General features: G+C 50.7%; 1 protein-coding gene and 1 long non-coding RNA gene across 13 annotated transcripts in view; both read right to left on the bottom strand.

The window, feature by feature from the left end:
- Positions 1-470: 470 nt before the first annotated feature.
- LOC141725264 (uncharacterized) lies at positions 471-4606 on the bottom strand. 7 transcript variants are annotated; one of them, XR_012577134.1, is made up of 4 exons: positions 4476-4606; positions 3306-4406; positions 1607-3145; positions 471-1531 (listed from the first exon to the last, which is right to left on the bottom strand). It is a non-coding gene; the product is annotated as an uncharacterized LOC141725264 (long non-coding RNA). The 7 variants fall into 7 exon arrangements; XR_012577135.1 differs by having other exon boundaries at positions 4509-4606; XR_012577132.1 differs by lacking the exon at positions 4476-4606 and having other exon boundaries at positions 477-1531; positions 3306-4469.
- Positions 4607-4609: 3 nt separating this feature from the next.
- Positions 4610-21886, bottom strand: part of SLC45A3 (solute carrier family 45 member 3) — a 49842-nt gene continuing 32565 nt past the window's right edge. For 5 of the 6 annotated variants that reach the window (XM_074528117.1, XM_074528116.1, XM_074528118.1 and 2 more), the window contains 4 exons: positions 17642-18026; positions 15518-16351; positions 10426-10691; positions 4610-6574 (listed from right to left, as the gene is read on the bottom strand). In XM_074528117.1, coding sequence (XP_074384218.1) covers positions 6095-6574; positions 10426-10691; positions 15518-16351; positions 17642-17789 — 1728 coding nt within the window. In that variant the 5' untranslated portion in view covers positions 17790-18026 and the 3' untranslated portion in view covers positions 4610-6094. The other variant, XM_074528121.1, reaches the window with a different exon arrangement.

The raw sequence follows: 21886 nt of genomic DNA, 5'->3' as shown, positions 1-21886 counted from the left end.
GACGGGCACCAGGAAGGACCGGGCCGGTCCCCGCCGGAGCAGCTCCCGGAGGGGATCCCGCCACCCCGCCGCTGGCTCCCCGCGCTGCTCGCTGACACCGGGAGCGATCCAGGGAGCTCCGGAGCTCCGGGAAAAGCGGGAGAGACCCTGCAGGGAGCGGGTGCCGCTGGAATCCGGGGGGATCCAGGTGTGTGCGTGGTTTTGGATCCACGTGGATCCAGGTGTGGGGTTTTGAAGCAAGGGGGATCCAGAGTCCAAAGCGGGGATTTTAAATCAAGGTGGATCCATAAAACATTAACCCCGCCCCTGCCTTGTGGTCACGCCCATGTCCCCACCCCATCATCTACCCCACCCTCATACCGCCCCTTTGTCCCTGGCCACGCCCTAATCCCGCCCCATGACTCCTCCCCATTTAAAGCCCCGCCCACTGACCTTGCTCCCGCCTGTCCCCATCCTAAATGTGACATCCAGGCCACGCCCCTCACCACGGCCAGGCTCTCAATCCCTTCTTTCATTCACTGGCCACACCCCAGCCGTGTCAGTCATCCACTGACCACGCCCCTAACACCACCCCTCAATAATTAGCCATGCCCCAACCCTGTCCGTCATTCCCTGGCCACGCCCCTGCACCACCAGTCATTCATTGGCCACGCCCACCACAGCTCCTCATTCGTTGACCACTCCCATGCAACACGTAATTCCCGTGGCCACGTCCATGCGCTGTCAGTTATTCCTCGGCCACGCCCACTCGCTGTCAGTAATTTCTGTCACGCCCACGCGCTGTCAGTCATTCCTCGGCCACGCCCACGCGCTGTCAGTCATTCCTCGGCCACGCCCACTCCCTTCCCCGCGCGGTGGTGGCGCCCTCCTGTGGCCAGCTCACGCATTTTTCCCTTTTTCCACACATTTTTTTATTTTTTCCCCTCTTTTTCCATAAAAATTTATAATAAAAGCCATAAAAGCCTTCCTCTCGCGCCGTATACAAAATATTCACTCTACCAAATAAATAAACCACAGCGTCTCACGGGCAGGATGTGACCTCAAAAAGGAAAACCAGCATCCATCCATCCATCCATCCCCCCAGTCCTTCCCTACCTTAGGGAATTTACACAATTTATCCCTCCTCCACCTTCCAAATTCACCTGTGAGGAACAGAAAAGCTCCTGCTCACAGCTCTGAGCAGCTCCTACCCAAATCTGTGGCCAAACAGGAGCAAATCCTGGAGAAATTCTGTGCTCACACAGGGAATTTCAGTAACAGAAATAAGGGATGCTCTTACCCTGACCAGAACATCCATTGCTGGTGTAATCTGTGATCCTGACACAGAAATTTGCTTCGAAGAAGCCAAAAAAGTCAATTTTGTGGAGATTTCCTCGTCCTCCTGCTCCCTCACCCTGATCTCCCATTATAGGCCCCAGCTCTGCCCCTCTCTGACTTTGCTTTTTCACCTGGGGGTTTGAAATGAAGAATTTGAGCCCTTTCCCCCAAACCCCTTCACCTGAAATGAAGAATTTGAGGCCTTTTCCATCACCTGAAATGGAGAATTTGAGCCCTTTCCCCCAAACCCCTTCACCTGAAATGAAGAATTTGAGGCCTTTTCCATCACCTGAAATGAAGAATTAGAGTCCCTTTCCACCAAACCACCTGCAATGAGGAATTTTAGGCCTTTCCCCCAAACCCCTTCATCTGAAAAGAAGAATTTGAGCCCTTTTCCATCACCTGAAATGGACAATTTGAGCCCTTTTCCCCAAACCCCTTCACCTGAAATGAAGAATTTGAGCCCTTTGCCACCAAACTCTTTCACCTGAAATGAAGAATTTGAGCCCTTTTCCATCACCTGAAATGAAGAATTTGAGTCCTTTTCCCATCACTTGAAATGAAAAATTTGAAGCCTTTCCCCCAAACCTCTTCACCTGAAATGAAGAATTTAAGGCCTTTCTCACCAAACCACCTGAAATGAAGAATTTGAGCTCTTTTCCATCACCTGAAACGAGGAATTTGAGCCATTTCCTATCAAACCCCTTCACCTGAAATGAAGAATTTGAGCCCTTTCCTACCAAATCACCTGAAATGAAGAATTTGAGCCCTTCCCACCAAACCCCTTAACCTGAAATGAAGAATTTGAGACCTTTCCCATCACCTGAAATGAAGAATTTGAGCTCCTTTCTCACCACCTGAAAGCTCAGCGTGGAAGCCCTTTAGGCACTTAAATTATCAAAACTATTATTTGAGCATCAGGGCAGCCTCTGTGCAGGGAAAGTTCCTCACATTTATATAAAAAAAAAAATCCAAATAAAGGGAATATAAGAAATATTCCAAATAAAGGGGAAAATATTCCAAATAAAGGGAATATGAGAAATATTCCAAATAAAGGGAAAATATTCCAAATAAAGGGAAAATATTCCAAATAAAAGGAAAATATTCCAAATAAAGGGAATATAAGAAATATTCCAAATAAAGGGAAAATATTCCAAATAAAGGGGTTTTCAGCCTTGGGGCAGAGGGGAATTTATTCCAGGACTCAAAATAGGATTTTTGTCCCAAATCCTTCCTGCTGCAGCCTCAGAGCTCAGGGCGGGAAGTCCAGACCCCAGAAGTGTTTCTGGAAGTGGCGCAGGCGGTGCCAAATCTGTCCCCAGAACAGCTGCAAGCCAGCCCTGTGGGAAAGGGAGGCTGGCAGCCTTTAATTTGAGACAAAAATTAAAAATAAAACCAAGAACACTGACCCCTGACGGGAAAGGGACGATCCCAAAGCTTTGAGGGCCCGGCTCAGACGGCAGGGAGTGACCCAGGCGAGGAACAGTCGGACAAAACCCGGCCAAAATAACAGCACTGCACCCTCCGGTGCCTCTGGCTGCCCACACGCCTCCACAAAATAAACAAAAATCCCAAACAGCTCGTTCAGGGCAGGCAGGGCTGGGGTTTGTGTGCTCCCAGCAGCAATCCAGCCTTTCCTCCTGCCTTGGCGTGGGCCAGCTCCTCCTGGAAGCTGCCAGCCCAGATGTGTCCCAGCTGTGGGGCAGATCTGGGCACTGGGAATGGCTCTGGGCAGGGGGACTCGGGGTCTGCTGACAGAGGGAAGGGACTTGGGGATGGGAGCCAGAACAGCCTGGGCAGCCCTGGGGAGATGGGACAGGAGAAGAACCTCAGGAGAACAAGCTGGGGAACTCTGGAGGGCTGGGACAGGAGAAGAACCTGGAGATGGGTCAGGAAAACAGCCTGGACAGCCCTGGGGAGACGGGAGAGGAAAAGAACCTCAGGAGAAAGACCTGGGCGTCTCTGGAGAGATGGATCAGGAGAAGAACCTCAGGAGAACAAGTTGGGGAGCCCTGGGGAGATGGGACAGGAAAACAGCCTCAGGAGAACAACCTGGGCATCCCTGGAGGGATGGGATAGGAGCAAAACCTCAGGAAAACAAGCTGGGCAGCCCTGGGGAGACGGGAGAGGAAAAGAACCTCAGGAGAAAGACCTGGGCATCCTCAGGGAGATGGGAGAGGAGAAGAACCTCAGGAGAACAACCTGGGGAGCCCTGGGGAGATGGGAGAGGAAAACAGCCTCAGGAACATAACCTGGGCATCCCTGGAGGGATGGGATAGGAGCAAAACCTCAGGAGAACAACCTGGGGAGCCCTGGAGGGCTGGGACAGGAGAAGAACCTCAGGAGAACAAAGCTGGGGAGCCCTGGAGAGATGGGACAGCTAAACAGCCTCAGGAACATAACCTGGGCATCCCTGGAGGGTTTGGACAGGTAAAGAACCAGGAGATGGGTCAGGAAAACAGCCTGGACAGCCCTGGAGAGATGGGACAGGAGAAGAACTTCAGGAGAACAAGCTGGGGAACTCTGGAGGGATGGGATAGGAGAAGAACCTCAGGAGAAAAACCTGGACATCTCTGGAGAGATGGGACAGGAGAAGAACCTGGAGATAGGTCAGGAAAACAGCCTGGACATCTCTGGAGAGATAGGACAGGAAAGAACCTGGAGATGGGTCAGGAGGAAGAGCTGGACAGCCCCGGAGGGATGGGAGCCAGAACAAGCTGGGCAACCCTGGAGAGATGGGACAGGAAAAGAACCTCAGGAACACAGCCTGGGCATCTCTGGAGGGATGGGTCAGAAGAACCCAGACATCCCCAGAGGGATGGGAGTCAGACGTCCCTGGAGAAATGGGACAGGAAAAGAACCTGGAGATAGGTCAGGAGAAGAATTTGGACAGCTCTGGAGAGATGGGAACCAGAACAAGCTGGGCATCCCTGGAGAGATGGGTGAGGAAAAGAACCTGGAGATGGGTCAGGAGAACAACCTGGACAGCCCTGGAGGGATGGGACAGGAGTGAAAGCTGAACATCCCTGCAGGGATGGGTCAGAAACACAACCTGGACATCTCTGGAGAGAATGGGTCAGGAGAAGAACCTGGGCATCCCTGGAGGGATGGGACAGGAGAACAAGCTGGGCATTCCTGCTGGGATGTGACAGGAGAACCCGGGCATTCCTGGAGAGATGGGACAGGAGAACCTGGACATTCCTGCTGGGATGGGTCAGGAACACAACCTGGACATCCCTGGAGGGATGGGAGCCAGAAGAGCCTGGACAGCCCTGGAGGGACCTTTGGGCTTTGCCCCACTCTGACCGAGCTTTGCTCTGCCCCTGTGAGATCTGGGACTCGTGACTGGGAATAAAAGACATTTCCTGCAGCCCAAGGAGGCACGGGCAGAGAGCAGCCCCAGGGGTGAGGTTAACCCTCAGGAGAGCTCCTCCCTCCTGCTCTGCCTCAGCTCCAGGGGTGAGGTTAACCCTCAGGAGAGCTCCTCCCTCCTGCTCTGCCTCAGCTCCAGGGGTGAGGTTAACCCTCAGGAGAGCTCCTCCCTCCGGCTCTGCCTCAGCTCCAGGGGTGAGGTTAACCCTCAGGAGAGCTCCTCCCTCCGGCTCTGCCTCAGCTCCAGGGGTGAGGTTAACCCTCAGGAGAGCTCCTCACTCCGGCTCTGCCTCAGCCCCAGGGGTGAGGTTAACCCTCAGGAGAGCTCCTCCCTCCTGCTCTGCCTCAGCCCCAGGGGTGAGGTTAACCCTCAGGAGAGCTCCTCCCTCCGGCTCTGCCTCAGCCCCAGGGGTGAGGTTAACCCTCAGGAGAGCTCCTCCCTCCGGTTCTGCCTCAGGGCACAGCGCTGGGAACCCTCGGGGGCTGATTTCCCTGCATTTCCCTCCTTTTGGGGGCCACACGTGTGGAAGGGGCACAAGAGCCTGGATCCATGAGGGGAGAGAGCAACTGCAGGCACAGAGGTGAGAGAGACTGAGAAGTGTGTGAGGAAAGGTCAAAACAATCATTAAAAAAATAAAAAAAAAAAATAAAAAGTTCTCTCTGTCTGATGCAAGCCAGCACATAGGTAAAGGTTAAGTCACCTTTTGGAACTGGTCCTAATGGGATGATCCTTGTTTTTCCCAGAACAAGGCACAGGGACTTTTCTCCTGGATGGAGGTGGGGAGGGCAGGAATGTGGGGGTGCACCTGGGCACCCCTCAGGCAAATCTCAGCCTCCACACTGCTTTTGTCCCCCAGGAAATCTCCCCCAGTGCCCCACTGCTCAAAAAATGGGGTAAAACTACAAAAAAGGAGGAGAGAAAGGGAAGGGAAGGGAAGGGAAGGGAAGGGAAGGGAAGGGAAAAGGGAAAAGGGAAAAGGGAAAAGGGAAAAGGGAAAAGAGGAAAGGGGAAAAGGGAAAAGAGGAAAGGGGAAAGGGGAAAAGGGAAAAGGGAAAGAGAAGAAAAGAAGAGAAGAGAAAAACCAGTGGTTGATCCCCTCCCTGTGCTGCTCCTGCTCAGGAACTCAACCCGTTATCCCCAGAGGAAAACCCCAATTCCCTTTCCCCCTGCAGGACCCTTTGGTGCTGCTGTGCCGTGCCTCCCTCTGCTGAAGGCACCTCTGGAAAGCCCTTCAGGCCCTGAGCACAACAGAGCCTCTTATTTACACCTGAGATTAACCCCAAAGCTGGCAGCACCAGCTGGGGACAGCCAGTGCCACACGAGCGGCCCTGTGGGCACACCCAGTGCCCTGTCACCCTGTGACACACACACACACACACACACACACACACAGAGCTGTCTGTGTCACACGGGGTGCCTGGCCATGTCACCCTTGTCAAAGACAACTTTGGTAGCGAAGTAGATGGCGACCAGGCCGAGGGCGGCGGCCGACACCATGTAGGCCGTGACGGACTGGGTGAGCTGCACAATGGAGCCCATGAAGAGCGAGGGCACCACCTGGGACAGCAGGAAGGCGCTGTCCAGGATGGCCAGGTCCAGGCAGATCCCCCGGCCCGGAGCGCCCGGCTCCGGCTCGCCCACCATGATCCGCAGGGAGACGTCGCAGGAGGAGCTGACGCACAGAGCAGAGCTGGGCCCGGCCTGAGGGGAGGCTGGCGAGGAGGAGGAGGAGGAGGAGGGGGAGGAAGAGGAGAAGACGATCCCAGCGTGGCCGTTCTGGTAGGACAGCTTCTGGCTGGGGAGCAGCCCCTTGGAGAAGGAGGGTTTCTTGTCCAGCAGAGCGGAGTCTTCCTCCTCTTTCCTCTTGTATTTATGGAGAAAAACCTGTGGGGAACAGGGAGCGAGTGAGGAGGGAGCTGGGAGTGTGGGAGGTGAGGAAGGATTTGGGAGTCTGGGAGGTGAATTATGAAGGATTTGGGACTCAGAGGTCAGTGAGGAAGGAGTTGGACTCTGGGAGGTCAGTGAGGAAGGAGATGGGAGTCTGGGAGGTGAATGAGGAAGGACTTGGGACTCAGGTCAGTAAGGAAGGAGTTGGACTCTGGGAGGTGAGTGAGGAAGGAGATGGGACTCAGAGGTGAGTGAGGAAGAGCTGAGTGTCTGGGAGGTGAATAAGGAAGGAGTGTGGACTCCAGGATGTGAGTGAGGAAGAATTTGGGACTCAGAAGTCAGTGAGGAAGGAGTTGGGCTCTGGGAGGTGAGTGAGGAAGAGCTGGGACTCAAAGCTGAGTGAAGAAGGAATTTGGACTCAAAGCTGAGTGAGGAAGGAGCTGGGAGTCTGGAAGATGAGTGAAAAGGGAGTTGAGACTTGGGACTCTGAGAGGTCAGTGAGGAAGGATTTGGGACTCAGAGGTGAGTGAGGAAGGAGCTGGGACTCTGGAAAGTGATGAGGAAGGATTTGGGACTCAGAGATCAGTGAGGAAGGAGCTGGAGTCTGAGAGATGAGTGAGGAAGGATGTGGAACTCAGAGGTGAGCAAGGAAGGAGCTGGGAGTCTGGCAATGAGTGAAAAAGGAGTTGGGACTCTGGGAGGTGAGTGAGGAAGGAGTTTGGACTCTCAGAAATGAATGAGGAAGGATTTGGGACTCTGAGAGGTGAGGAAGGAGCTGTGAGTCTGAGAAGTGAGTAAGGAAGAGCTGGACTCTCAGAGGTGACTGAGGAAGGATCTGGCACTCCAGACATCTTTTATAAAAAAACCTTTTCTTTAGGATTTTTCCTCCTGAGAATCTGAGAGGCCTCAGGAACAAAATGTAAACAATGGTTATCTGCTGCTGTGGAATGCAACAGGTGCATCTGTGATTGGCCCATGAAGTTTGTTTCTAATTAATGGCCAATCACAGCCCACCTAGCTCGGACTGAGAGCCGAGCCACAAACCTGTGTTATCATTCTTTCCTATTCTAGTCTTAGCTGGCCTTCTGATGAAACCTTTCTTCTATTCTTTTAGTACAGTTTTAATGTAATATATATCATAAAATAATAAATCAAGCTTTCTGAAACACGGAGTCAGATCCTCGTCTCTTCCCTCATCCTGGGACCCCTGTGAGCACCATCACACCAGGCCCTGCTGGGGGATATCAGACACCCAGGGCAGTGCAGACAGGAATAAAACAGGGAAAAAACAGGAAAAAAACAGGAAAAAAACCAGGAAAAAACCAGGAATAAAACAGGAATAGAACAGGAATAGAACAGGAATAGAACAGGAATAAAACAGGAATAAAACAGGAATAAAACAGGAATAGAACAGGAATAAAACAGGAATAGAACAGGAATAGAACAGGAATAGAACAGGAATAGAACAGGAATAGAACAGGAATAAAACAGGAATAAAACAGGAATAGAACAGGAATAAAGCAGGAATAAAACAGGAATGTTTGGGGTTTGTGGGGTGGGTGACTGGGAACCCAGACCCAGAGCCCATCACGAGCAGCCAATTCTCATCTGGGATGGTTCAAAGTGCCACCAGCTGGGACCCAGCAGCCCTGGGAACTCAGGGAAGGGCTCTTTTCTCAGCTCTGCCCCAAACCCCAACCAAGCTGCTCCATCTGCCTGCCCAGACCCTCCTCACTCCAGCCAGGAAAAAAAAATAAATGGGGCAGAGAGAACACCAAAATCTTTCCATTCTCACCCTTTTTCTGCTGGCTGTGCTCAAGCTGTGAGGTCTCTGAGTGTTCCCACAGAGAATCTGTTCACACCAAGGGCAGCAGGGAGCAGAGCCAGCTGTGCCCTGCCCGCCTTGGGCAATGAGGCCTTCCCCTCCCAGCCCGTGCAGTTTGGGTTTCACGCCATTGATAAAACATCCCAGCCAGGCCTCAGCTCCTGCCAAGCTCAGCATTCCCATCCTGGTGCCAGCTGGGGTGGGTTTGCTCAATGGGAACATCTGGATGCCTGTGGTAACAACTCCCACTCCTCCTTCCACAGCACAGCCAGCCCCTGCCCCTGGGATGAAAGAGCTTCTCTCAAACCACAAATTAATCCTGCATTTGGATTAATTTGAACTCCAATTAATCCAGTGAGCAACTCAGGAACCTCCTAGGAGTTCTCCACAAGGATAACATCTGTGGGACAGGGCTGTGTGTCACAAGTTTCACAAGGATTCTTTTCCTTGGAGCTGAGGGAAGAGCTTGGGTTTCCATTTTCCTGATCCTGGTGTTATGGATGGAAACTGGAAAGCTGAGGGCTGAAAATCTTTAGGGTTTGTAGCCCCTCAGGCTGGAAACTCCTAGGACTTCTCCACAAGGATAACAGGGACAGGGTTCTGTCACAAGTTTCACAAGGTTTCTGATCCTTGGAGCTAAGCGAAGAGCTTGGGTTCCCATTTTACTGATCCTGGTGTTATGGATGGAAACTAAAAAGCTGTGAGGGCTGAGAATCTTTAGGGTTTGTAGCCCCTCAGGCTGGAACCTCCCAGGACTTCTCCACAAGGATAACAGGGACAGTTATCTTGTGTGTTATCAGTTAACTTGTGTGTCACAAGTTTCACAAAGTTTCTTTTTCTTGGAGCTTAGGGAAGAGGTTGGGTTTTCATTTTCCTGATCCTGGTGTTATGGATGGAAACTGGAAAGCTGTGAGGGCTGAGAATCTTTAGGGTTTGTAGCCCCCTTAGGCTGGAACCTCCCAGGACTTCTCCACAAGGATAACATCTGTGGGACAGGGCTGTGTGTCACAAGTTTCACAAGAATTCTTTTCCTTGGAGCTTAAATGAAAAGCCAAGCTCTTCCCTTACTGATCCTGGTGTTATGGATGGAAACTGGAAAGCTGTGAGGGCTGAGAATCTTTGGGTTTTGTAGCTCCTAAGGCTGGAACCTCCTAGGACTTCTCCACAAAGATAACAGGGACAGTTAGTTATCTTGTGTGTTATCAGTTAACTTGTGTGTCACAGGTTTCACAAAGTTTCTTTTTCTTGGAGCTTAGGGAAGAGGTTGGGTTTTCATTTTCCTGATCCTGGTGTTATGGATGGAAACTGGAAAGCTGTGAGGGCTGAGAATCCTTGGGTTTTGTAGCCCCTCAGGCTGGAAACTCCTAGGACTTCTCCACAAGGAGACACAGCTGTGTGTCACAAGTTTCACAAAGTTTCTTTTCCTTGGAGCTGAGGGAAGAGCTTGGGTTTTCATTTTGCTCATCCTGGTGTTATGGATGAAAACTGGAAAGCTGTGAGGGCTGAAAATCTTTAGGGTTTTGTAGCCCCTCAGGCCGGAACCTCCTAGGACTTTTCCACAAGGATAACATCTGTGGGACAGGGCTGTGCGTCACAAGTTTCACAAAGTTTCTTTTTCTTGGAGCTGAGGGAATAGGAAGAGCTTGGGTTTCCATTTTCCTGATCCTGGTGTTATGGATGGAAACTGGAAAGCTGTGAGGGCTGAGAATCTTTGGGTTTTGTAGCTCCTCAGGCTGGAACCTCCTAGGACTTCTCCACAAGGAGACACAGCTGTGTGTCACAAGTTTCACAAAGTTTATCTTCCTTGGAGCTGAGGGAAGGGCTTGGGTTTCCATTTTCCTGATCCTAGTGTTATGGATGGAAACTGGAAAGCTGAGGGCTGAAAATCTTTGGGTTTTGTAGCCCCTCAGGCTGGCAGAGCTACAGAATTCACACGGGGATAACTAAACCAGACCAATTCCCCTAAAACACAAGAAAAAACCAGAAAATCCACAGGGCCAGGCTGCCCTGGAGCAACCCCCACCTGTTTGTCGTGGTGGTAGAGGGACGCCAGCGTGTAGGGCAGGATCTGGAGGGCGGAGAAGGTGAAGCCGGTGAGGGCAGCGGAGATGGTGACCACGGTGACGCTGTGGGACAGGCACATGACGCAGGCGGCGCCGGGGAAGAACACCACGCTGGCCAGGTACACCGCCCGCGTGCCGAAGCGCTTCACCAGCCGGTCCATGATCGCCGAGAAGAAGATGGAGGTGATGCACTGCAGGAAGAGCCCCAGGCTGCCCATGCGCACACCTGAGGGGAGAGGGGACGGAAACTGCCCTGGCTGGCCCCGGTTCACACAGCCAGGCATGCTGCCCTGGGCCCCAAACCCAAAAATATCCTTCTCTTGGTGCCAAACCTCAAAAATATCCTTCTCTGGGCCCCAAACCCCAAAATATCCTTCTCTTGGTCCCAAACCCCAAAACACCCTGCCCTTGGTCCCAAACCCCAAAAACATCCTTCTCTTGGTCCCAAACCCCAAAAACATCCTTCTCTTGGTCCCAAACCCCAAAATATCCTTCTCTTGGTCCTAAATCCCAAAAAACATCCTTCTCTTGGTCCTAAATCCCAAAAAACATCCTGCCCTTGGTCCCAAACCCCAAAATATCCTTCTCTTGGTCCTAAATCCCAAAAACGTCCTTCTCTCGGCCCCAAACCCCAAAAACATCTTTCTCTTCGTCCCAAACCCCAAAATATCCTTCTCTTGGTCCTAAATCCCAAAAACATCCTTCCCTCTGTCCCAACCCCAAAACCATCCTTCTCTCTGTCCCAAAGCCCCAAAACATCATTCCCCCTCTGTCCCAAATCCCAGAAACATCCTTCTTTCACTCTCAAATCCCAAAATACTTTTCCTTCTCTGTCAGTCCTTAACTCCAAAACATCCTTTCCTCTCCATCAGCCCTTAACCCCAAAAATATTCTTTCCTGTCAGTCCCAAACTCCAAAAACATCCTTCTCTCAGTCCCAAACATCAAAAACATCCTTCCCTGTCAGTCCCAAACCCCAAAAGCATCATTCCCTCTGTCCCAAACCCCAAAAACATCCTTCCCTGTCAGTCCCAAACCCCAAAAACATCCTTCTCTTGGTCCCAAATCCCATAATATTCTTTCTTCTCTATCAGTCCTTAACCCCAAAAACATCCTTCCTTCTCCATCAGTCCCAAATCCCCAAAACATCCTTCCCTTGGTCCCAAACTCCAAAAACATCTTTTCCCCTCCATCAGTCATAAACCCCAAAAACATCCTTCCCCGTGAGTCTCAAACTCCAGAAATATCCTTCCCTCAGTCCCAAACCTCAAAACATTTTTTCTTCTCCATCAGTCCTTAACCCCAAAAACATCCCTCCCTGTCAGTCCTAAACCCCAAAATGTCCTTCCCTGTCAGTCCCAAACTCCAAAAGCATCATTCCCTCTGTCCCAAACCCCAAAAACATCCTTCCCTCTGTCCCAAATCCCAAAAACATCCTTCTTTCACTCTCAAGTCCCAAAATACTTTTCCTTCTCTGTCAGTCCTTAACTCCAAAAATATTCTTTCCTGTCAGTTCCAAACCCCAAAAGCATCCTTCCCTCTACCTCAGCCCCACCAAGGCCCAGAGAGCCCAGGCAGGCTGGGCTGGCTCAGGGGGCAGAGCAGCATCACCCAGAAAATTCCAGAATTGCAGCAGCCACCCCCAGAGCCCCCTCCCTCCCCCCTGGGCACCCCTGGTGTGAAAAATGCATATTTTATGATTGGCTTTGCACAAATATTCAAATGAACATTATATGTGTTGTGTTAGAAAGTGATGCTGTGTTAATTCTCTTAAGTGCTGTGTTAAATACAGTTTCAGGTTATAAAAAATGTTAAAATAGAAACTGTGCTGTGTAGGAGACTTTTTTAAAGAAAGCACTGGCAGTGAGATAGCAGCCACAGCACACCTGAATCTTTCAGAGAAAGAGAATTTATTGTTTATTATCAGAGAAACGAACTTCTTCCCGCCTCAAGGCACTGTCAGGATTCAGAGGAAGAAGCTGACACTGCCCAGACAGAATCCCGTGTTTGAGTGGAATTTATGCACCATGGATGGGGTGTATGAATATGCAACAGGCTGTTGCCTTTAAGGGTTAATCCTTTGTTAACTGTGTCCTTTTTGGGGCTCGTGCTGCCCAGAAAAAGGTATCTGGACTGTCCATAACTCTTTGTCTCTATTGTCCTAAACCAAATTGTCCAAATTATTATTACTCTAACTGCATTACTATTTTTATAACCACTTCATTACTATTAAAATTTTAAAAACAAGTGATTGACGCTTTTCACACCTGGGATCCCAAATGCCACCCCTGCCCTTGGCACCCCCTGTTTGCCCGCTCTGCCCCCGGGCGCTGTCACCTCCCCCTGACCCAGGATCCGCTGTTATCTGATGCCAGAGGCAGCAGCGGAACAAAGCAGAGGAGGAACGGTGCCAAGGTAAAGTACAGAACGTGCCCCAAACCGCTGCATCCGGCGGCAATCCCGGACCTTACCCCTCGACAAAGATCGCTCAGATTTCAGGGAATTAACGCCATTAACCCTTTGGAGCAGGGAGCATTACCCAACACACGTTCCTATGACAGCCAGCACAATGCAGGGCTGACCTGCCGGCACCTAAACAGTGCGAGTGTTAAATAATAATTAAGCTCGAAGTTAAACAGACACCCAGCACAGAGGGGCACTGTGCTGCAGAACGGCAGGAAGGTGCCTCCAGAATGAAATGTTTGGATTAGGGAGACCAAAAGGGTGGTTAGGAAGGGATTGAAGGCTTGGAAGGGAAATGGGACAGCGGGTGACACCTGTGGGACAGCAGGTGGGGGCTGATGGAGGGGTCCCAAAAGCAGCTGGAGATGGGAATCTCCCAGCAGAAAGGAGGGAAGGAGCAGCGAATCCATCCCAGTGCTACAGAGCACCCCTGGATTTATTAAAGACATTAAATAATTAAAATACCCTGCCCGCCAATGGTGGGAAAGGAGGGGAGAGCTGTAGCCATGATATTTTCTGAATAATCCTTTCCTTAGGATTTTTTTCTCCTGAGAAGCTGAGAGGCATCAGGAACAAAACTGAACAATAATTATGTGCTGCTGTGGAATGCAACAGGTGCATCTGTGATTGGTCTCATGGGGTTGTTTTTAATTAATGACCAATCACAGTCAGCTGGCTTGGACTCTCTGAGTGTCACAAGATTTTATTATCATTCCTTTGTGTTCCTTGCTAGCCTTCTGATGAAATCCTTTCTTCTATTCTTTTAGTATATATATATAGTGTGTGTGTATATATATATATATATATATATATATATATATATATATATAGTATGTATATATATAGTATATATGTATAGTATATATATATACACACTATATATATAGTATATATATACTATATATAGTATATATATACTATATATATTGTGTATATATATAGTATATATATATTTGTGTATATATACACAAAAATATATTAAAAATATGTATTTTTAATAATAATTTAAACATATATTTAGAATATATTTTAAATATATATATTAAACATATATATAAACACATATATTTATATGTATATATATAAATATATAAAGATAGATACATATTATAGATACACAGATATACCTATATATTTATATATATTTATATATAAATATATGTTTATATATATTTATATATATTTTTGTATTTTTATATATTTATATATAAATATATAAATATATAAACATATATAGAGAAAAATATCTATAAATACATAGATATGTATTTTATATTAATTTAAATATATATTAATAGATATTAAAATATAAAATATATTTTTTAAAATTTAAATATATATATTTTAGTGTATATATATAATATATATACTAAAAATATATATGACATATTCTTTAGTTTTAATAGATCGTTTTCTTCGAATATAGTATATATAATAAAATAATAAATCAGCCTTCTGGAGTCACGGTTCTCCTCTCTTCCCTCGCCCCGTGAGTGCCAGCACAGAGGGCAGTGCCAGGAGCTTGCAGACAGTGCCAGCCCCATCCTGCCAGCCCCAGGCCAGGGCTGCCCTGCCAGATCCGTGCTGGAAGAACCAGGAGCTGTTTCCCAACCTCGTGCCACGCTCTGGGAGCCATGGGAAAATGTTCTTTCCTGACCTACCTGCAGCTTTTTGTTTGTTTTTGGTTTTTTTTTTTTTTAATTACCAACAGAGCTGAGCCCATCCCCAGCTCCCAGGAAATGTTTTTACCCCAGGCAATGTGGCAGCAGCTCTCTGGCCACAGAGAGAGGCACAACTTTCCCAAGCATTGTCCTGGGGAGGGCTGTGAGATCAGAGAAACGAATGAGAAACAATTCTTATCTTCTCTTGCTGCACCTGTTATTGTGAACAGCTAAAATGTGCCATGGAGATTTGTTTACCAAAGGTTGGTTTCTGAATGAGCCAATGGGGTGATGGTGTTTGGATTGGAGGATCAATTATATCCTGCTGTGTCTATAAAAGCAATGGGTTTCTTAATAAGAATAGAATTTTATATATATATATATATCATATATATATCATAAAATAATAAATCAAGCTTTCTGAAACATGGAGTCAGATCCTCGTCTCTTCTCTCATCCTAAGACCCCTGTGAACGCCACCACAGGTCGGGGTTCTTCTTTTTGGAAACTTGCTTTTTGGGGAGAACCCCAAATATTACATCAAAACTATACTAAAAGAATAGAAGAAAAGGTTTCATCAGAAGGCCAGCTAAGAATAGAATAGAATGGAATGATAACAAAGGTTTGTGGCTCAGGCTCTCTGTTGGAGCCAGCTGACTGTGATTGGCCATTAATTAGAAACAACCACATGAGACCAATCCCAGATGCACCTGTTGCATTCCACAGCAGCAGATAATCATTGTTTACATTTTGTTCCTGAGGCCTCTCAGCTTCTCAGGAGGAAAAGTCCTAAGGAAAGGATTTTTAATTAAAGTCATCTACGACATTGGTTTAGTTTACCGTGTTATTTTCCCTTTTTATTTCCTTCCCTAGTAAAGAACCTCTTTGTTTGCCCTCGTTCAGACCCATAACACCCCCGCACTCCTCACCTTCATCGTAGTGCCGCCTGGCCTCCGTGCCCGGCTTGGCCCTGGGCACGCCGTGGTACAGCCCCTCGCCCACAAAATCCGTGTAGAACAGCATGAAGGTCATCAGGGCCATCCAGCTGCACAGCTCGGCCACGAAGAGGCGCCGGATGACCCTGGGGATGCGGCAGTAGAGGCCGTGCAGCCGCGGCAGCAGCAGGCCCAGCTTCCTGCCGGCCTGCAGCACCCGCCTGCCCTGCAGCAGGCACGGCCCCCGCGCCGCCCGCCAGCAGCGGCAGCACCACACGGACGCCTTTGGTGCCTTTGGGGACACGTCTTTGAGCGCTGGCCCATCCAGCAGATTCCCCTGCACGGCCTCCTCTGTCACAAACAGCGTGGCCAGCACACAGGCGAGGAAGATGAGGGCCAGCAGGGCGAAGAGGCAGCTCTGCTGGCTGCCCAGGTAGGGCGCCAGGAAGGCCCAGTCGATGGCGGGCAGCAGGTACCCGATGCAGCCCCCCAGGCTGACCATGAAGGCGTACATGGAGAAGGCCTGGCGGCAGTTGTCCGGCTCCTGGAAGAGGTCCGAGAGCAGGGCCTCCAGAGGGGTGAAGCACACCTGGCCACAGAAATCCAGCAGGCCGATGCCCACGATGAGGAAGGCGATCTCCAGGGGCCGCGGGTTGAGGGCACACAGGCTGGCCAGGCTGCTGGCGTGGGGGATGACAAAAAGGCTGAGCAGCACGCCCAGGCACAGCGCCCAGATGAAAGGTCTCCTGCGGCCGTAGCTGCTGTGCCAGTGGTCGCTGGCCGAGCCGATGAGGGGCACAAAAACCAGCCCGAGCACGGGGCCTATCCCTGGGAAAGAGACACGGGGTGTTACAGGGACACAGCTGCTCTGTGGGCACTCCTAAAAGGGGTGTTTGGTCACTTTGGGAGGTTGCAGTTGGTCACAGCCCCTCTGTCGGCCCTCACTCACCCTGACCCTCCCCACCCTTGCAGTTGGTCACAGCCCCTCTGTCTCCCTGCCCTCACTCACTCCCACCCTCCACACTGCAAGGTTCAACAAAAAAAAAAACCCAGAAGCATCCTTCCCTGTAGCCATGATATTTTCTGAAAAATCTTTTCCTTGGGATTTTTCCTCCTGAGAAGCTGAGAGGCCTGAGGGACAAAATGCAAGCAATGGTTATCTGCTGCTGTGGAAAGCAACAGGTGCATCTGTGATTGGTCATTAATTAGAAACAACTGCATTGGCCATTAATTAGAAACAACCACATGAGACCAATCACAGATGCACCTGTTGCATTCCACAGCAGAAGATAACCATTGCTTGCATTTTGTTCCTGAGGCCTCTCAGCTTCTCAGGAGGAAAAATCCCAAGGAAAAGATTTTTCAGAAAATATCACGGCTACACTTCCCTCTGTCCCAAACCTCAAAACATCCTTTCCTCTCCACCAGCCCATAACCCCCAAACCATCCCTCCCTCAGAGAGATGACAAAATCTCCCTCAGAGAGGTGACAAAAGCTGCCTACCTCCCCAAAACCATGGTCATGAACTTCTCCTCCATGCCCAAACCATCCCTCCCTCAGAGAGGTGACATAATGTCCCTCAGAGAAGTGACAAAATCTCCCTCAGAGAGGTGACAAAAGCTGCCTACTCAAAACCATGGTCATGAACTTCTCCTCCATGCCCAAACCAACCCTCCCTCAGAGAGATGACAAAATCTCCATCAGAGAGGTGACAAAAGCTGCCTACTCAAAACCATGGTCACAAACTTCTCCTCCATGCCCAAACCATCCCACACTCAGAGAGGCAAAAAAATCTCCCTCACAGAGGTGACAAGAGCTGCCCACCCAAAACCATGGTCATGAATTTCTCCTCCATGCCCAAACCATCCCTCCCTCAGAGAGGCAAAAAAATCTCCCTCACAGAGGTGACAAGAGCTGCCCACCCAAAACCATGGTCATGAACTTCTCCTCCATGCCCAAACCATCCCTCCCTCAGAGAGGCAACAAGATGTCCCTCACAGAGGTGACAAAAGCTGCCTACCCAACACCATGGTCATGAACTTCTCCTCCATGCCCAAACCATCCCTCCCTCAGAGAGATGACAAAATCTCCATCAGAGAGGTGACAAGAGCTGCCTACCCAACACCATGGTCATGAACTTCTCCTCCACGCCCACCTCCAGCAGCAGCGGTGGCACGTAGGTGATGCCGGCGGCCAGGCACACCTCCAGCCCGAAGGTCAGCGAGTTGACCAGCAGCAGCTGGGTCCTGCGGCTCTGCCAGGACATGCTGTCCCCAGCCCGACCCCTCAGTGGCACAGGGCTGTGTCCTGCCAGCTGCAGAGCCCCCAGGGATGCCCCCCAGGCAAGGACTGGAGCTCCCCGTGCCGGGCTGCTGGGGAGACGCTGCTTCCCATTTTATCAACGGCCAAGGAACCGTCTGTGCCTCTTCCTCTTCTTGTGGGGCGTGGAGAGCCCGGGCAGGGATCCCACTGCAGGCTGCTGCTCCTGCTCACAGGCTGGGGGCTGCGGGGAGAGAGTTAAACACAGCAGGGAATGGGTTAAAATCAGGGGCCACAGCGGTGTGTCACTGCTGAAAGGGACAGAGCCATCCCAACAGGGTGGAGAGGGGCAAGGGGGAGGATGAAAGCTCCATCCCTGGCAGGTTTATCTCCAAGGGTTTGTGGGGATGTGTCACCACTGAAAGGGACAGTCCCCATCCCAACAGGGTGGGGAAGGTCCAAAAGAGGTGGAAGGATGAAAGCTCTACCCCAGGTTTATCTCCAAGTGTTTGTGGGGTAAAACCACAATGTGTCACCACTGAAAGGGACAGTCCCATCCCAACAGGCTGGGGAGGATCCAGGAGAGGTGGAAGGATGAAAATTCCATCCCTAACAGGTTTATTTCTAAGGATTTGTGGGGTAAAACCACAATGTGTCACTGCTGAAAGGGACAGTGCTAATCCCAGCAGGGTGGAGAGGGGCAAGTGCAAGGATGAAAGCTCCATCCCTGGTTTATCTCCAAGGGTTTGTGGGGTTGTGTCACCACTGAAAGGGACAGTCCCCATCCCAGCAGGCTGGGGAGGATCCAGGGGAGGTGGAAGGATGAAAACTCCATCTCTGACAGGTTTATTTCCAACTTTAAAACCACAATGTGTCACTGCTCAAAGGGACAGTGCCCATCCCAACAGGCTGAGGAGGGGCTGGAAGAGGTGGAAGGAAGAAAACTCCATCCCTGGCAGGTTTATCTCCAAGGGTTTGTGGGGATGTGTCACCGCTGAAAGGGACAGTGCCCATCCCAGCAGGCTGGGGAGGATCCAGGAGAGGTGGAAGGATGAAAACTCCATCCCTAACAGGTTTATTTCCAACGGTTTGTGGGGTAAAACCACAATGTGTCACTGCTGAAAGGGACAGAGCCCATCCCAACAGGGTGGAGAGGGGCAAGGGGGAGGATGAAAGCTCCATCCCTGGTTTATCTCCAAGGGTTTGTGGGGTTGTGTCACCACTGAAAGGGACAGTCCCCATCCCAACAGGCTGAGGAGGGCTTGGAAGGGCTGGAAGGATGAAAACTCCATCCCTGACAGGTTTATTTCCAACGGTTTGTGGGGTAAAACCACAATGTGTCACTGCTGAAAGGGACAGACCCATCCCAACAGGGTGGAGAGGGGCAAGGGGGAGGATGAAAGCTCCATCCCTGGTTTATCTCCAAGGGTTTGTGGGGATGTGTCACCACTGAAAGGGACAGTCCCCATCCCAGCAGGATGAGGAGGGGCTGGAAGGGCTGGAAGGATGAAAACTCCATCCCTGGCAGGTTTATCTCCAAGGGTTTGTGGGGTAAAACCACAATGTGTCACTGCTGAAAGGGACAGTTCACCTCCCAACAGGCTGGGGAGGATCCAGGAGAGGTGGAAGAATGAAAGCTCTACCCCAGGTTTATCCCCAAGTGTTTGTGGGGTAAAACCACAATATGTCACTGCTGAAAGGGACAGTGCCCATCCCAGCAGGTTGGGGAGGGGTTCGATGAGGTGGAAAGAGGAAAGCTCCATCCCAGGTTTATCTCCAAGGGTTTGTGGGGTAAAACCACAATGTGTCACCACTGAAAGGGACAGTTCCCCTCCCAACAGGCTGAGGAGGGCCCAGGAGAGGTGGAAGGGTGAAAGCTCCATCCCTGGCAGGTTTGTCCCCAAGGGTTTGTGGGGATGTGTCACCACTGAAAGGGACAGTCCCCATCCCAGCAGGCTGGGGAGGGGTTGAAAGAGGTGGAAGGATGAAAACTCCATCCCTGGAGGATGAAAATTCCATCTCTGACAGGTTTATTTCCAACGGTTTGTGGGGTAAAACCACAATGTGTCACTGCTCAAAGGGACAGTGCCAATCCCAGCAGGATGAGGAGGGGTTGGAAGAGGTGGAACAATGAAAACTCCATCCCTGGCAGGTTTATCTCCAAGGGTTTGTGGGGATGTGTCACCACTGAAAGGGACAGTCCCCATCCCAGCAGAGTGGGGAAGGTCCAAAAGAGGTGGAAGGATGAAAGCTCTACCCCAGGTTTATCTCCAAGGGTTTGTGGGGTAAAACCACAATGTGTCACTGCTGAAAGGGACAGTCCCCATCCCAACAGGCTGAGGAGGGCTTGGAAGGGCTGGAAGGATGAAAACTCCATCTCTGACAGGTTTATTTCCAACGGTTTGTGGGGTAAAACCACAATGTGTCACTGCTCAAAGGGACAGTGCCAATCCCAGCAGGATGAGGAGGGGCTGGAAGGGCTGGAAGGATGAAAATTCCATCCCTAACAGGTTTATTTCTAAGGATTTGTGGGGTAAAACCACAATGTGTCACCACTGAAAGGGACAGAGCCCATCCCAGCAGGCTGGGGAGGATCCAGGAGAAGTGGAAGGGTGACAGCTCCATCCCTGGCAGGTTTGTCCCCAGGGGTTTGTGACAGGTGAGCCAGGGTTTGGGAAAACCCAATCGTGCCCTGGAGGATTGATGACCTCTGTGTTCTGTCTGTTTTCTCTGCAGATGGCAGAGAAACAAAGGATTTGGGGTCTGCTCTCACGGGGAAATCACTCAAGAGCCCCTCCAAGATCAGGAGAGTGCCTGCAGGCACATGGAGTCATCCCCAGAGGCCACCACAGCCCTGCCTGGTGACCACGACACCCCTGTGCAGATTCTGGGTTCTGGGGAAGGAAATTTCACCCAATTCCAACCCTTTCTGGTGATCAGGACACCTCTGTGCAGGTTCCAGGCTCTGGGGGAGGTGATTTCACCCAAATCCCATCTCCAGCCGGGTCACCAGGACACCCTGTGCAGGTTCCAGGATCTGGGGAAAGAAATTTCACCCAATCCCATTCCTTTCTGGTGACCAGGACACCCCTGTGCTGCTCCCAGGATCTGGGGGAGGTGATTTCACCCAAACCCCATCTCAGAATGATGATCAGGACACCCCCGTGCTGCTCCCAGGCTCTGGGGAAAGAAATTTCACCCAATTCCATCCCTTTCTGGTGACCAGGACACCCCTGTGCAGGTTCCAGGTTCTGGGGAAGGTGATTTCACCCAAATCCCATCCAGGACGCCCCTGTGCTGCTCCCAGGCTCTGGGGGAGGTGATTTCACCCAAATCCCATCTCCAGCTGGGTCACCAGAACACCCCTGTGCAGGTTCCAGGCTCTAGGGAAAGAAATTTCACCCAATTCCATCCCTGCCTGGTGATCAGGACACCCCTGTGCAGGTTCCAGGCTCTGGGGAAGGTGATTTCACCCAAACCCCATCTCAGAATGGTGATCAGGACACCCCCGTGCTGCTCCCAGGCTCTGGGGGAGGTGATTTCACCCAATTCCATCCCTTTCTGGTGACCAGGACACCTCCATGCTGCTCCCAGGCCCTGGGGGAGGTGATTCCACCCCAAGCCCTTCTCCAGCCCCAGGATGGGGCACAGAGAACAGGCAGTGCCTCTGTGGAGTTTCACAAACAAACCTGACCCACTTTAGCCTCATCTACCAGCAAACGGCAATTACCTTACTCATTCCACTGAGTCATTTATTTGCCCTGTAACTGCTCCCTGCTCCCCAGAGGGGAGAGGCCACAGCACGGGGACAGGGCCTGAGCCTCTCAGTCCCAAATCACAGAAATCCCCCAAGCTCCCCCAGCACAGCAAAATTTACTAAAACACCTCGAGGAGGTGAGATCAGTGCCCCCAAAAACCGCACAGGGGTGTGCAGGCAGGCGGGGTTTTGTCACTTTTCTGTCCCTCCGTGTTGCCTGGCAGGGTGAGGTGAAGCTCAGCCATTGTGGAGAGCCTGGTTCAAGCATGGCTTAAAGAAAGAGGCCATGAAGGGATTCAGCTGAGGGAAATGTAGAAGCCTGCTGTAAAAGCAGCCTTTTCCAGGCT

The sequence above is a fragment of the Zonotrichia albicollis genome, chromosome 28 (assembly GCF_047830755.1).
Source record: "Zonotrichia albicollis isolate bZonAlb1 chromosome 28, bZonAlb1.hap1, whole genome shotgun sequence".
Classification (NCBI taxonomy): Eukaryota; Metazoa; Chordata; class Aves; order Passeriformes; family Passerellidae; genus Zonotrichia; species Zonotrichia albicollis.
The sequence above is the reverse complement of the archived record's forward strand: the minus strand, read 5'-3'. Positions and strand labels throughout refer to the sequence as shown.